At 41.1% G+C, this 16,234-nt stretch overlaps 1 protein-coding gene across 1 annotated transcript; it reads left to right on the plus strand.

Moving 5' to 3' along the window:
- The first annotated feature begins 13,662 nt into the window (after positions 1–13,662).
- LOC118628990 (olfactory receptor 2AT4-like) lies at positions 13,663–14,628 on the plus strand. The gene has a single exon (XM_036260084.1). The coding sequence runs from the start codon at positions 13,663–13,665 to the stop codon at positions 14,626–14,628; it is 966 nt and encodes a 321-aa protein (XP_036115977.1).
- Positions 14,629–16,234: the final 1,606 nt, after the last annotated feature.

The following is a 16,234-nucleotide window of genomic DNA, read 5'->3' on the forward strand; positions in this document are numbered from 1 at the left end:
TTATGAGGCCAGTATTATCCTAATTCCAAAGCCAGATAACAACACTACAAAGAAAGAAAATGATAGGCCAATATCCCTGATGAACACAGGTGCAAAAATCCTCAACAAAATATTAGCAAACAGAATCCAGCAATATATTCAAAAGATCATCCACCATGATCAAGTGAAATTTATTTCTGAGATGCAAGGTTGGCACAATATCCACAAATCAAATAATGTGGTAAACCACATAAACAAAATGAAAGATGAAAATCACATGATCATATCAATAGATGCAGAAAGAGCATTTGACAAAATCCAGCATCCATTTATAATAAAAGTACTCAGCAAAGTGGGAATACAGAGAACATATCTTAACATAATAAAGGCCATATATGAAAAATCCACAGCTAACATCATACTCAACGGGGGAAAACAAAAAGCATTTCCCTTATTATCAAGAACAAAACAGGGATGTCCAGTTTCACCACTCTTATACAACATAGTACTGGAAGCCCTAGCCACAGCAATCAGATAAGAAGAAATAAAAGGCATCCGAATTGAAAAGGAAGAAGTAAAACTGCAATTATTTGCAGATGACATGATATTGTATATAGAGAAACTTAAAGATTCCACCAAAAAACTGCTAGAACTGATAAATGAATTCAGTAAAGTAGCAAGATACAAAATAAATATTCAGAAATTGGTTGCATTTTTATACACCAATGAACTATCAGAAAGGCGAATTAAGAAAACAATTTCAACTTCCGGTCAAGATGGCGGCGTGGGTAAACGCGGTATCGCGTCCTCCCACAACCACTTCAAAGTTACAACTAAACTACAGAACAACCATCATTCAAAACCGCCTGAAATCAAGCTGAATGGAAGTCCTACAACTACGGAATTAAAGCAGCAGCCACATCCAGACTGGTAGGAGGGGCAGAGGCGCGAGGGCCAGTGGCGAGACGGGCTGGTCCCACACCCACGTGTGGCGGATAAAAATCAGGAGGATACCTTGGCTGGGAAGGTCCTTCCTGAGGACTGAGGGATTCCCGTCCCACACCAGGTGCCCGCTCAGGGTTCCAGTGCCAGGAAGAGAAGTCCCCATACCTTCTGGCTGGAAAAACCAGCAGGAACTGAGCTCAGGGAAGCTGACGCAGCTGGAGCCCCAGGCAGCTCCTTAAAGGGCCCGTACACGGACTTATCGGACTCTCTCCCTCTAAGCTTGGAGGGGAGGCAGCTCCACGGGTGCCAGAGACATACAGGGAAGAACTGAGCTGTTTGGCACTGGAGCGAGGGCTGGAGAGGGGGCTTTCTTGGGACAAACGTGCTGTCAGAGGCCATTGTTCCTTTGGTGAGCCCTTCCCTGGGGCGGCAGATAGCCGCCATATCTGGGACTCCAGCAACCTGGCTCACACTGGTAGCTCCACCCTGGAGACTCCCTGAGGCCCCGCCCCACCCAACTTTCAGGCCCACCCAAGCTGTTGCCACTTGCTTCACCATAGGATTGGCCTGTCTTGGATCCTGCTTCAGGTTTTTCCTAAATTCTTTCAAACGAGCAGCATCTGCTCTCAGCTAGCCCCATACCACTCATTAAGTAATACACAGAAACAAACACAGGGAGGCAGCCAAAATGAGGAGACAAAGAAACAGGTCCCAAATGAAAAAACAGAACAAAACCCCAAGAAAAAAAACTAAGCAAAATGGAGATAAGCAACCTAACAGATGCTGAGTTCAAAATACTGCTTATGAGGATGCTCAATGAACTTAGTGAGAACCTCAGTGAACTCAGTGAGGGCCTCAAGAGCATAGAAAAGGACTGAAGGAGGCATTAACTGAAATAAAGAATAATTTACACAGCTTTAATACTAGAGTACGTAAATCCAAGAAGCAAACCATCGATTTGGAATCTAAGGAAGCAAAAAAATGCCCAATCAGAATAGCAAAAAGAAAAAAGAATCCAAAAAAATGAAGATAGTGGAAGGAGCCTCTGGGACAACTTCAAGTGTGCCAATATTCGCATCTTGGGGGTGCCAGAAGGAGAAGAGCGAGAACAAGAAATCAAAAACCTGTTTGAAACAATAATGGCAGAAAACTTTCCTAACTTGGTGAAGGAAACAGACATACAAGTCCAGGAAGCACAGACAGTCCCAAACAAGATGAACCCCAAGAGGCCCACACCAAGACACATCATCATCAAAATGCAAAAGGTTCAAGACAGAGAGAGAATCTTAAAAGCAGCAAGAGAAAGGCAGCTAGTTACCTACAAGGGAGTTCCCATTAGGCTGTCAGCTGATTTCTCAAAAGAAACTTTGCAGGCCAGAAGGGAGTGGCAAGAAATATTCAGAGTGATGAAAAGCAAGAACCTACAACCAAGATTACTCTACCCTGCAAAGCTGTCATTTAGAATCGATGGCCATATAGAGTTTCCCAGACAAGGAAAAGCTAAAGGAGTTCATCACCACCAAACTGTTATTATATGAAATGATGAAGGGTCTTTTTGAAGAAAAAGATAAAATATATGAACAAACAAAATGGCAATGAATACATATCTATCGACAATGGAATCTACAAACAAAATGAACACGTAGAACAGAAACATTCTCATAGATACAGAGAACATTTTGTTGGTTGCCAGATGGGAGGGAGGTGGGGGAATGGGTGAAACAGGTGAAGGGATTAAGAAGTACAAATTCATTGCTAGATTGACAAACTTCAAAGGGAAAGGGGTTGGGAGGGTGGGAAGAAATAAACCAAAGAACTTATATGCATAACCAATGGACACAGACAATAGTGTGGGGAAAGGGGGGAGGGGTGTGGAAGTGGGGAGGAGGGGGTCAATGGGGGAAAAATGTGGAACATCTGTAATTCATTCTACATTCAACAATAAAGATTAAAAGAAAAAAAGAAGAAGAAAACGATCTCATTTACAATTGCCTCAAAAAAATACCTAGGAATATATTTAACCAAGGAGGTTAAAGACTTGTACCCAGAAAATCATAAGACATTGAAGAAGATACAAATAAATGGAAGCATATAACCTGCTTATGGATAGGAAGAATTAACATCATTAAAATGTCCATACTACCCAAAGCAAACTATAGATTCAACACAATTCCTATAAAAATACCAATGGCATTTTTCATAGAACTAGAACAAATAATCCAAAAAAACTATATAGAATAAACAAAGACCTCAAATAGACACAGCAATCTTGAGAAAGAAGAACAAAGTCAGAGGTATGACAGTATCTGATGCAAAACTATACTGTAGGGCTATAGTAATCAAGGTAGCATGGTATTGGCATATAAAGTCGCATAGATCAATGAAATAGAATAAAGAGCCAAGAAATAAACCCATGCCTATATGGTCAATTAATATATGACAAAGAAAGCAAGAACATACGATGGGGTAAAGACAGCTTATTCAATAAGTGGTGTTGGGATAATTGAACAGATAAAGGCACAAAAAAAGAATGAAACTAGACCACCTTCTTACACTATATACAAGAATAAACTCAACATGGATTAGAGACAAATACTAAGACTTGAAACCATAAAATTCCTAGAAGAAAACTTAAGCAGTAAAATCTCTGACATCACTTTTAGCAATATTTTTTTCTGATATATCTGCTTGGGCAAGGGAAACAAACAAACAAACAAACAAACAAATAAATAAACAAATGAGACTATGTCAAGCTAAAAAGTTTCTGCACAGCAAAGGAAACCATCAACAAAACAAAAAGACAACTTACTAAATAGGGGAAGATATTCACCAGTGATACATCTCATAAGGGTTTATTATCCAAAATTTATAAAAAATTTACACAACTCAACACCAAAAAAAGAATCCACTTAAAAATGGGCAGAAGACCTGGACAGACACTTCTCCAAAGTGACATACAGATGGCCAGTTGACGTATGAAAAATGCTCAATGTGACTAATCATCAGAGAGACGCAAATTAAAACAACAATGAGATATCACCTCACACCTGGCAAAATTACTACCATTAATTAATCAACAAAACAAGTGTTGGTGATAATGTGGAGAAAAAGGAACCCTTGTTCACTGTTGGTGGGAATGCAGATTGGTACAGCCACTATGGAAAACAGTATGGAGGGTCTTCAAACAATTAAAATAAAACTGCCTTATGACTGTGCAATTCCACTTCTGGGTATATATTCAAGGAAACTCAAAACACTAATTTGAAAGAATATATGCACCCCTACATTCATTCATGTTATTTACCATAGCTAAGATATAGAAGCAACCCAAGTGTCCATCAATAGACAAGTGGCTAGGAAAGCAGTGGTACATATATACAATGAAATACAACTAGGCCATAAAAAAGAATGAAATCTTACTATTTGCAGCAGCCTGGATGAACCTAGAGGATATTATGCTAAGTGAAATAAGTCAAAGCATGACAAATACCATATAATTTCACTTCTATGGAGAATCCAAAAAACAAAATAAATACAAAAACAAACAAAACAAAAACAGACTCATAGATACAGAGAACAGGTTGCTAGGAGAGAAGGGAGGTTGGGGGACTGGGTGAAAAAGGTGAAAGGACTGAGCCCTGGCAGGTTTGGCTCAGCAGTAGAGCTTTGGCCCGCAGACCAGTGAGTCATGGGTTTGAGTCCAATCAAGGGCACGTACTTCAGTTGTGGTTAGTTCCTGGCCATGGTCGGGGTTGTGTGGGAGGCAACCACTCAATGTAGATGTCTCTCTCTCTCTCTCTCTCTCTCTCTCTCTCTCTCTCTCTCCCACTCTATCTGAAGATAAATAGAAAAATATCCTCAGGTGAGGATTTAAAAAAAAAAAAAGGTGAAGGGATTGTGAAGTACAGATGGGTAGTTATAAAACATTCATGGGGTGTAAAGTACAGCATAGGAAATACAGTCAATAATAGTGTAATAATTATATATGGTGCCAGGTGGGTACTGAAATATCAGAGGGAATGCTTTGTGAAGTATATGAGCATCTTACCCAGCGGTTCTCAACCTGTGGGTCGCGACCCTTTGGGGGTTGAATGACCCTTTCACAGGGGTCACCTAAGACCATTGGAAAACACATATTTCCGATGGTGATTCATAACAGTAGCAAAATTACAGTTATGAAGTAGCAACAAAAATTTTATGGTTGGGAGTCACCACAACATGAGGAACTGTATTAAAGGGTCGCGGCATTAGGAAGTTTGAGAACCACTGGCTAACCACTATGCTGTACACCTAAAATTAATACAAAATAATATTGAATGTAAACTGTAATAAAGTAATTTAAACTCAATTTAAAAAGAGTTTTATATAAGTATTTTTATTTGTTTTTGTGGGGTTTTTTTAATCCTCACCCAAGGATATTTTTACATTAATCTTCAGATAGAGCTGGAGGGAGAAAGGGAGGGAGAGAGAGAGACAAACATCAATGTGAGAGAGACACATCAATTGGTTGCTACCCACACACCCCAACTGGGAACGGGGACATACCGCAAACGAGGTACGTGGCTCTTGGCTGGAATCAAACCCAGGACTCTTTGGTTGGTGGGCGACACTCTTACTGCTGAGCCATACTGGCCAGGACTGCTCAGTACTTTTTAAAAGTCACTCATCTCATTGCATGTATCAATACTTCATGCTTTTTATTACAGGAATTATTTTATTGTCTGGATATACATATTCATTAACCGGTCGATTGACATTTGGGTTTTTTCAGTTTGGGGCTATTTTAAATAAAGTTTACAAGAACAATTTTATGCATATGTGTGGAGATAAGCTTTCATTTCTGTCGGAAAATACTGAGGAGTGGGATTTCTGGGTCACATGATAGGTGTCTTTCATTTAAAAGTAACTCTGCCACTGCTCTCAAAGCATTCTATTTCTACAAGCACCATATTATCATTCCAGTTGCTCCACATGTTCACCGTCTTTTTAATTCTAGCCATTCAAATGTAGTCAAAGATCATCATGATTTTCTTTGTACTTCTGTGATAACTAATGATGTTGGGCATCTTTTTATGTGCCCATTGGCCATTCATATATCTTGTTTCTTGTTTTCATAGTATCTGTTCAAATCTTACCTATTTTTTAAAAATCGTTTTTTTCATTAATGAGTTGTAGGAGTTCTTTATATATTTTGAATACAAGTGTGTGTGTGTGTATATACTATTTATATATATACTATATATATACTATAGTATATATAACTATATAAATGTATAAATGTGTATGTGTGTGTGTGTGTGTATACTATCCCCCCCCCCCCCCCAGATTTTGGCTTCCCTTTACATTTTCTTAATGATGACTTTTGAAGAGCAGAAGTTTTTAATTTTGACAAAACCTAATTATCTTTTTTTCTGTTATGTATTGTCTTTTGGGGGTCTTATTTAAGAAATCTTTGCCTATCTCAAGCTTAAAAAATGTATCTTCCGTGTTTTCTTCTGAAAGTTTTATAGTTTTAGTTTTTAGCATTTAGGTTTATCATACATTTTGTATTAATTTTTTTACATGGTCTGAGCTAAGGATCAAGTTTCACTCTTTTCTATATGGATATCTTGAAAATCACATAGCATATGTCCTTCCAATTTTTCTTCTTTTTAAAAATTGTTCTGCTTCTTCCAGGTCCTTTTCCATTTCTATATAAATTTAGGATCAGTTCCACATATTCTACAGAAATGTCTGCTTGTATTTGATAAGGATTGTATTGAATCCATAAAACAATTTGCATATACTTGACTTCTAAACAATGCTGAATCTTTCAATTCATAGTTATGGTTTATCTCTCTACTTATTTAGTTCTTCTTTAATTTTTCCCAGCACTGTGTTATAGTCTTGAGTACAGGCCTTGCATATATTTTATTACATTTAACAACACCATTTATTCTGTTTTTTATGCCATTGAGAATGACATTTAAAAAGTTTTAAATTGGACAGCTATATGCAAAAAAATGAAACTAGACCATCAACTTACACCATACACAAGAATAAACTCAAAATGGATAAAAGACTTAAATGTGATTCATGAATCCATATAAATCCTAGAAAAAATATAGGCAACAAAATTCCAGACATTATATGCAGCAGAATTTTCACTGATATATCATCTAAGACAACAGAAACAAAGGAAAAAATGAACACATGGGACTACATCAAAGCTTCTGCACAGCAAAAGAAACAACCATCAAAATGGAAAGGGAACCCACTCTATGGTAAAGCATAATTGCCAATGATACATCAAATAAGGGGTTAATTTCTAAAATATATAGAGTGCTCATACAACTCAACAAAAGGAAGACAAAGAACCCAATTAAAAAATGGGCAGAGGAGCTAAATAGACACCTCTCCAAACAGGACATACAAATTTCCAGTTGCTTGTTTTTTGTATACAGAAATAAAACATTTTGTATAGTGATTTTGCATATTGGTATCTTGCTGAACTTACCTATTAATTCTAGTAGCTATTTTAGGTTTCTTAGGATTTTTAACACATATGATCATGTCATTTATGAATAGCAACTTTTATCTATCCCTTGCCAATATTTATGACTTTTATTTTTTTTCTTGCCTTTGTGCACTGGTTCAGATGTCCAGCACAACATTAAATAAAAGTGGTGTGAGAAAATAGGCTACTTCCTGATCTTAGAGTAAAAGGGATTCAGTTTTACACCATTAAATATGCTAGCTGTGGATTTTATATAGATGCCTTTTATCAAGCTGAGGATGTTCTTTTCTATTTCCCATTTTGCTGAGAGACTTTAATCTGAACTCTATTTTGAAACTCTAATAGGATATTTTGGTGAGTATAAAATTCTAGGCCAGAAGATTTTTCCGTTTAGCACCGTAAGATGTCATTCCATAGTCTGTTGACTTCCAAAATTTCTATTGAAAAGACAGCTCTCAGTCCTATTGTTGCTACATTAAAAGAAAAGTTTCTTACTTTCTCTGGATATTTTTTAGTTTTTGCCTTTAACATTGGTTTTCAGAAGTTTGGCTATGATGCAATGTTGTTTCTTTGTGGGTTTTTGCTTTTTTGGCTTGGGATTTGCTGAGCTTCTTAAATCTGTAAGTTGATTTGTTACCAGTTTTGGAGATTTTTCAGACATTATGTCTGCATAAATTGTTTCTGCATCATTCTTTTTCTCTTCTACTTCTGGACTTAAATTGTATGCATGTTAGATCTTTTGAACAGCTACCACAATCATTTGTGCTCTTTTTAATTTCTAATTATTTTTTCCTCTGTGATGCACTGGTTATTTTCTATTAATCTGTCTTCCTTTCACTTATCCTTTCCTATTTATACCCATCCAAAAAGTTCTTAAGTTCATGTGCTTTTTTTTAGTTCTGAAATGTTCATTTATTCTTTTTTATAGATTTCAATTCTCTCTTGAAATTCCTTATATTTAGATTATCTTTTCCTATTTGGGGGGTGGGGCTATATTTGTCATAGTTAATTTAATGTCCCTGTCTTCTAATTGTAATATCTAAATCATCTGTGTCTGTTTCTACTCCTATTTCCCTTCCTTGTTTGGTCTTATTTAACTTTTTTAACCTTACCTCATACTTTTTGATTGGGTGCTGGACATTAAAGATGAAAAAATTTTAAAGCTCTAACTTATCTTTCTCTAAGAAGGGTATTCTTCTAACACACTGAATACCAATGGATCATCTTTGTTGTGGCTTGGTTTTAGGCTATGCTATGTCTCATCTACTCTAATTTGGTTCTTACATTTAGGGTTTAGCCATTACTCCTAGAGCCAGGGCCTCAAATGAAGTCCTGGGGAACTTATCAAGGTCCGTCTTCTTAGATAGGGCTCAGATTCCAACCTCTGCCTCTCCAACATCATGTGGCTGCTCAAGTCCTTCTGCAGATCTCTAGCCTGCCAGTTGCTGTATTCCTCTAGATTCTTCAGTCTTTCCCTATACATGCACACCTTAGGAGTTGGTCAATGACTTGAAGGGTATTTGTATCAGATTGTGATAGTCTTTCTTTGTAGTACCCTCCTTTCCAGGATTCTGCCTCTCAAGTGTCAGTCACTTTGGTTACCCAAATTCCAATCCCGAATCTCCTCAGTCTAGGAAGACTTCTCTTCTCTAGTTCAGCTCTATTCTCTAATCCTGCAAATAGGGAAGTTCCCTCAGGTAAACAACTGGAGTCCAGTGGAACTCACCTCATAAGCCCTCCTTCTCTCAAAGACTACAGTCCTTCAAGACCTGCCATCCATTGCTCTCTGAAGCCTTCAAACAATTTTTTTATATTCTGTCCAGCTTTTATAGTTGTTACCAGCAGGAAGTTTAGTTCAAACAAGCTATTCTGTCATAGCCAAAACTTTAAAGCCCTCTTTGAATTTTTGAGGTAACATACACTAGTAATAGGAGAATCACAGTGCTGGTCCTAGAATTTTAGAATGAACCCATATTTTCTTTCTGTAGACAACTATTCTCCTTTTGAGAAATAGTTTCTAGTCCTGGCAGACTGAATGCCTGACCAGGGAACACTTAGTGACTATAGGTCCTAAGCTGTCCCTTATGTATTGGATATTAATTTGAACAAACAAAATATAAAATTGGATATGTACAGCAATATTCCATCATCAATAGCAAGTAATGAATGTTCTATTAGGGCAAGCAGATCCCAAAGGCATAAGTGAATTGCATGAGCAGTTGGCTTGGACTCCCATGATGCACAATATTGCTGCATCGACACCTTTCCATCAACTCTAACACACAGCCTTATGGGAAATATCCGATAACCAACTCCCTCAAGAAGAAAAAATTCAGATCAGATTTACAAACAGTTTTTCAAAATTTGCTGAGACCACCCCAAAGTGGACTGCTGCCACATCACAGCCCCATTCAGGGGCCCCTGAGTGATCAACAAGAAGGTAAATCCTGTCAGTGTACAGATCTTGGGCTGTGTGTCCGGCTTTTTGCCTGGCAGAAGGTGAAATGGAAGGAGGTGTGGATCTATATGAGTTTATGGGCAATGGCTAATGGTTTTGCTGGAATATGAAGGAACTTGGAAAGAACAAGATAAGAGGATTGGCAAAGAGGAGATCTAGAGAAGAGTTCAGGTGTTACATCTTTCAGAATGGTCACAGATTGTGAAGATATATGGGTCTCATGTAACTATTTACCAAAGGGTATCCATGGTAGAAAAAGCTCTCCAAAATCAAGAAAAGGCAAAGTCAGGTAGACAAGATGATACATCCCATGAATATCGGTCAGACTCATAATGAGAATGAAAGTTATACCATTGGAGTGAAGTGCTGAGCCCTTGAGAGCTGTTGATGATGCTCTCCTCATTATCAGCAAAACCTGAGGACATCCTCCCCCACACCTCATGTTTGCTCTAGGAGATGCCAGGAAGTTGATTCCTGAGGGATGGTGGGTGCAGTGTCTCATAGAAGCACCATCTTGAGGGAAGTACCCCAGGAGACTTCCCTGAAAGAATGGGGCTGAGAGTTTATTTAATAGGCCATGACTCAGCCTTCAACAAGGTCTTGCATAGAGAAACCACAGAAAACACCTGTGTGGACCAGGCTTAACAGGTGAGAAGGGCTAGAGATGGAGTGCCTGGAGACAGGCAGAGAGAGCTGGGGTGGGGAGACAGGGCTAGGGAGGCCAGAGCCTATAAACCAGGGATCAAGAAGACTTATTGGGTGTGCACAAGAGGCAGGCAACTAGGATCCAGGGTGGCTATGCATACAGGGCCTGTGAGACCCTGGACCACATACCCTGGCAGGCCTGGGTAAGGGAGTACACTCACAGGTAGGATTCAAATCACCTTGACCAAGGTCTTCCCACAGGAAAGCAAGACTGATGATAGTAGTAACCACTGGAAACACTAGCAAACGTTGCACTCTTACATGTTCCAGGTTCTTGCATAAGCTTTATCCAGCATTCTCTCACAATAACTCCAGGAGTTTACAATGAGGGAAAAGGGTTCAGAGAAGGGAGAGTGACTTGCCCAAGGTCACACAGCTGAAGGTAGGAGCTGGGATTGCAATCCAGTCCTTTCTGACTCACAAGTCCACACACTTAACCACTAAGGACCACATGACACAATGAATGTAAAGAACCCAGCTGGCAGCAGGTGCTCACTAGGTGGGCTTTTCCTCTAAGCTACTCACTGAACAGATGAGAAAACACAGGCTCAAGGGCCCAAGGTCACAGCAGCGACTGGCAGAACTGGTCCAGAGGCGCAGACTCATGGCTACCAGGCGGGGCTCAGGCCCTCACTACAGGCCGGCTACAGAACCACCTCTGCCCTCACATCCATGGCCTTGGACTATTGCCTGACATTCTATGATCCCCAGTTTCTCATCTGTTGAAGGGGCAAAGCCACACCCTGGCAGAGCTGGACGAGAAGTGATGATATACGTAAGGTATGAAGAGTGGACATTCGGGTTATTGGTTTTTCTGTCCTTCTCTGTCCCCAACAGCACTGTCACTGGCTCACAGACAACCCTGACAGGGAGAACTGACTACGGCAAGTTCTGTGCCCTGAGAAACAGCATCCTTTGGGCCCTAAGCACAGGGCTGCATCACTCAGGTGTAGTATGTAATTTAAAATAAAACAAGAATGGTGCTTTGAAATATCAAATGTGAAATTCTTTTAGGAAGTGTTTTTGGTGCTCCTGCCTTGTGGTGACCCAGCACGTGCCTGGTCTACCTGTTGGATAGTCCAGCGACCACCTGGCAGTGAAAAGTGCGTACCGCCTCTCCGCCGCGGTCTCATACCCCTACCCCCTCTGTAAAGCAGTGGGACAGAGCAGGTGAGAGGGGGGCAGCTGGACTTGATGGCCCCTTAGGACTCCTCTGGCTTTGGCCTTCTTCATTTCTGCCCCTTAGATCCCCTACTCTGCCTCACCTGGGACCGGCAGCATGACTGTCTCTCTGAGAACAGAAATGTCCAGGGCAGTTTGCATCCCTTCGGATGCTAGTAAAACTGGTGACTGAACTGGTTGGATAGGGTTCGGTTAACTAAGGGATAACCCTCTCAATTTGGGACAAAGCAGGTTCCCTCTTTTGCTAGGTCCTGAGGACTGACTTCTGGATCATTATTTTAAACATGGATTTGCATCGTCAGGTACAAGTTCTTAATTTAGTACTTACCATAAACAGACTCAAATAAAATTCTGAAATATAGATTTATCTCACATTATCAATGCAAAAACAGGAAGGGAAATAGAAAACCTTGGTGCTAATATTTTCTCTTCTGTAAACTTGAACTTCTGGGTTCTCCAGGAAATGTGGCATAGAAGAAGTGTCCTGTCCTGAGAATCAAAGACCTGAGTTCGGGTGGTGACTCTGTAACCAATGCCCGTGGCACCCGAGACAGGCCCTGTCAGTCCCTGGCCTTCAGGGGGAGAAACTGATTGGCCTTGAAAATAAAAAATGATTTTTCCAGTTTTACATTGGTGCTTTTATGCATAAGAGGTGTTGTGAGAAGAGAAAGAAACTAGAGGTGACTCTAGGAAAATCACAGGGACACTGCTTATGAAATCACCAAGATCAAAGAGGCAGTCATACCAATGTCAACATGAACTTGCCAGGGGTTTGGGGGGTCACTTAGTCTGAGGGACAAGTCTAAAGTGGGGGGGTAAATCAGTACTTTAGTTCAAATCTCCCAGGTCTGTGGGTTGAAAGCACTCCCTTCTGATTCCTCTGGGAAGAGTTCTTTGAGCAGCTACAGCAAACAGACCTCCGGTTCCATCAACTGTGCCTCCCAAGCCCTGCCGGGTCACATGACAACTTCTGACCAGGGACTAGGGAGGCCTGCTGGGTGGTGGGCACCCAGTGGTTAAACAGGAGCACCTGCTGAGCTGCAGCAGCCAGTAGGGAGGCAAGTTCAATGGAGTAACACAGACTGTCTTGGATTCTCTGTTGCTACCCAACTGTGGGAGAATCCATTATGAGTTCAGACTCCCATCGGGAACGACTCTTCCCACCAAGAGCATGTTCATTGTCAATCCCCTCACTGTAGCATGACGAACAGCCCACACTCAGAGACAAGACACAGAATAGTTATCTTAGATGGAGACAAGCAGAACCACAGCACCAGGCAAAGGAGAGAGAAAGGAGCCATTCCCTGGTTAATAACTACGGTGGGAAGACAACATGTTGCTGTAAACCTTGCAGAAATCAGCCCTCCCTAGCAACGTGGTGATAGAGATGTCACTTTTTAAAAACTTAAAGTAAATGCCAAAAGAAGAAGGAGTTTAGAGGCCTGGCTTAAGAGATCTGATATCTCCCAAAGGATCATATGTTACATCCCCAACGGAAGTTCTTCTATAACACTTAACACAACTGCAATAAAATGATTATGTGATTTATTGCTTAGTGTCTGTTTCTGCCACTAGAATTTCAGCTCCATGAGGTTGGAGACCTCCTCTGTCTTGTTCAACTTGTCTACTACATACCCAGCAAATAACACATGTTTTTGTATATCTTAGGTACTTTTTTCATACTCGATTGAAAAAGGAAGGAGGGAATTCTGGGGTAAGATAAAGACAGGGCCTGTCATTTTTCTTTTAAAGTCATTGTAAATAAATGTGGTTACACTAACTATACAGTGATCATTATTTAATTCTCATTCCAGAATCACTGATTATTCTGGTTTCCAGATGTGCCTGGTTCCCATGTTTTCACTACCTACCTTCTGGGCATTCAGCTTAACCCACCATGCAGACTACAGCCTGTAATAGATCAGAGGATTCCTCAACCATCTTCTATCTTACGGGTATCCCCTCTCTGCCGAAATCACTCTTCCTTTCTACCTTCTTTGTCTTTTTCCTCCTCTACCTGCTCATCCTTGCAGGTAACACCCTGATCCTGGTGGCTGTGGTGGCAGAGCCCAGACTCCACAAGCCCATGTACTTCTTTCTCACCAACCTCTCTGCCCTGGACATCCTCTTTACCACAACCACTGTCCCCAAGATGCTGTCCCTGTTCCTGCTTGGGGACCACTTCCTCAGCTTCCCGGCCTGCTTCCTGCAGATGTATCTCTTTCAAAGCTTCACATGCTCAGAAGCCTTCATCCTGGTGGTCATGGCCTATGACCGCTATGTGGCCATCTGTCATCCACTGCAGTACCCTGTGCACATGACCCCACAGACCAATGTGGCACTGGCAGCCAGTGCCTGGCTCACTGCCCTCCTCCTACCCATACCACCAGTGGTGCAGACATCCCACATGGCGTTTGATAGCACTGTTCGCATCTACCACTGCTTCTGTGACCACTTGGCTGTGGTGCAGGCCTCCTGCTCTGACAGCACACCCCAGACCCTCATGGGCTTCTGCATCGCCATGGTGGTGTCTTTCCTGCCTCTTCTCCTGGTGCTTCTCTCCTATGCCTACATCTTGGCCTCAGTGCTTCGCATCAACTCCCGAGAAGGACGTTCAAAAGCCTTCTCCACCTGTAGCTCCCACCTCCTGGTGGTTGGTACCTACTACTCCTCCATTGCCATGGCCTACGTGGCCTACAGGGCTGAGCTGCCCCTGGACGTCCACATCATGGGCAATGTGGTGTATGCTATCCTCACGCCTGTCCTCAACCCTCTCATCTACACGCTGAGGAACAAGGATGTCAAAGCAGCCATCACTAAAATGGCATGTCTCTGGGGCCAAAAGAATGCTGGGAAACCCTGATTCATAGGTGCAACTTGATCTACTCACAGACGCAAATAACAATAGACAGAAAAGTGGACTATTCAAGCAGCCAGATAGAACAATAATTCTCAAAATGCAGTCTTAAGTATTCCTTCATTGTAATAAAATAATAATCTTCTTTCCTTAATTCACAGACAAAATGGATGGGAGTTTTCTATTTAATTTTTTAAGCTGTGAGTACCAATTTCACAAGATTGTGAATACAATTGTGGTCACATTTCCATTAATTCAAACTATTTTGATTCTCAGAGACTCCAAGCATTTGACCAGGAAGAAATTCAGTCCTTTCCCTTGGATTTCTTCTTCCAGTATTTCTAAACATCCCCAGGGCTGTTGACACCTAGATGTGAATCAGTCTTGCCCTTATTGCTAGAATAGCCGTTTAGAAACCCACTGCAGGGATAGTCTAACACAACTACCATTTCAAGCCATGTTGCCTAGAAATTCACTGCCACTACCAAAGTTTCAACACCAGTCACACGAGAAATTTACATCTGGTATCTAGGCCCTCATGGTGTTATTAAAGAACATGCCCTTCCTCTAAGCTTATGCTCAGGCAAGCGGTGTCCCTTACCAAACCTGTGTGGGCATCAAAGCGTTACAATTCTTTCGGTTCTCAGCCACACCATAATGTTCCCATCCAGACAATGGGGAGCTAAGTAGAGAAGTTTCCCCTTATCGGTAGGATCCTGTGTCCAGGACCTCTACTCTCCTCAAAATACAGGAATTCCTCTTTCCGGCCTTAGTGGCCAGCCCAGGCTCCTATTCTTTTCCCCTTTGCCACATTTCCTCTTGAAAACCTGCCAGGTTTGCCCATCCAGGGACATATAGAACATATAGTTAAAAGTGTTTGGGGGGAATTCGAGTGACAGATATCCTCATCTCTGACTCATTACAGATATTTTCATTCCAATTTCTAGGGCCCAAGTTTTGACAATCGAAGGATTGACTTTAACCGTTTTCCCAATGCATGAACCAAATGTCGATGAAAATTCAATTGATGCAATTCATCCAAGGACAGGGTTTGTTCCTGGGCTCAGCTTTCAGCAGGCTTAGAGATCCTGCTATAGTCAGAAAGGGCTTCCTGAAGCAGAATAATAGAAAGGCTCTTGCGTACTGACCCTGGGCAACTGGAACCGGCACTCACGTTCCTCTATCCAAGCCTTATTCAATCTGTAGTACTTCCATTCCTCAATCCTTGAAATTGACGTCTAGACTTCGGTAGGACCACAATCCTCCAGGTCTAAAGGAGGTTTTAATAAATTGCCTTGCCTCTGACTTCCACGAGCTATTAAAATTTAACCTAAGGACTTGGAGAGAAATTATTTTGCTCTCTGCTCCACTACCACCCAATAAACAGCTCTGAGAGTGCCCCATGTTACCACTACAGTTCTATTTTGTGCAACTTCTCTTCTGGCATCAATTTCCGTTTTGGTTCTGGACTTTGGTTTCCTGTGTCCCTGGATGAGCCTCAAGACATCCTTTCAGGTTCACTTCTCCTTCTAGATGGAACAATGACTTAATCACGTGGACAGTGAATCACAGCAATATGGAATCCCAGGCTAGTTCCACCCCCCACCCACTA

This window comes from Molossus molossus, unplaced genomic scaffold (assembly GCF_014108415.1).
Source record: "Molossus molossus isolate mMolMol1 unplaced genomic scaffold, mMolMol1.p scaffold_m16_p_13, whole genome shotgun sequence".
Taxonomy (NCBI): Eukaryota; Metazoa; Chordata; class Mammalia; order Chiroptera; family Molossidae; genus Molossus; species Molossus molossus.

Bases quoted from the DNA above. Each gene is read 5' to 3' on its own strand.
- LOC118628990 (XM_036260084.1), top strand. From the start codon at position 13,663: ATGCAGACTACAGCCTGTAATAGATCAGAGGATTCCTCAACCATCTTC.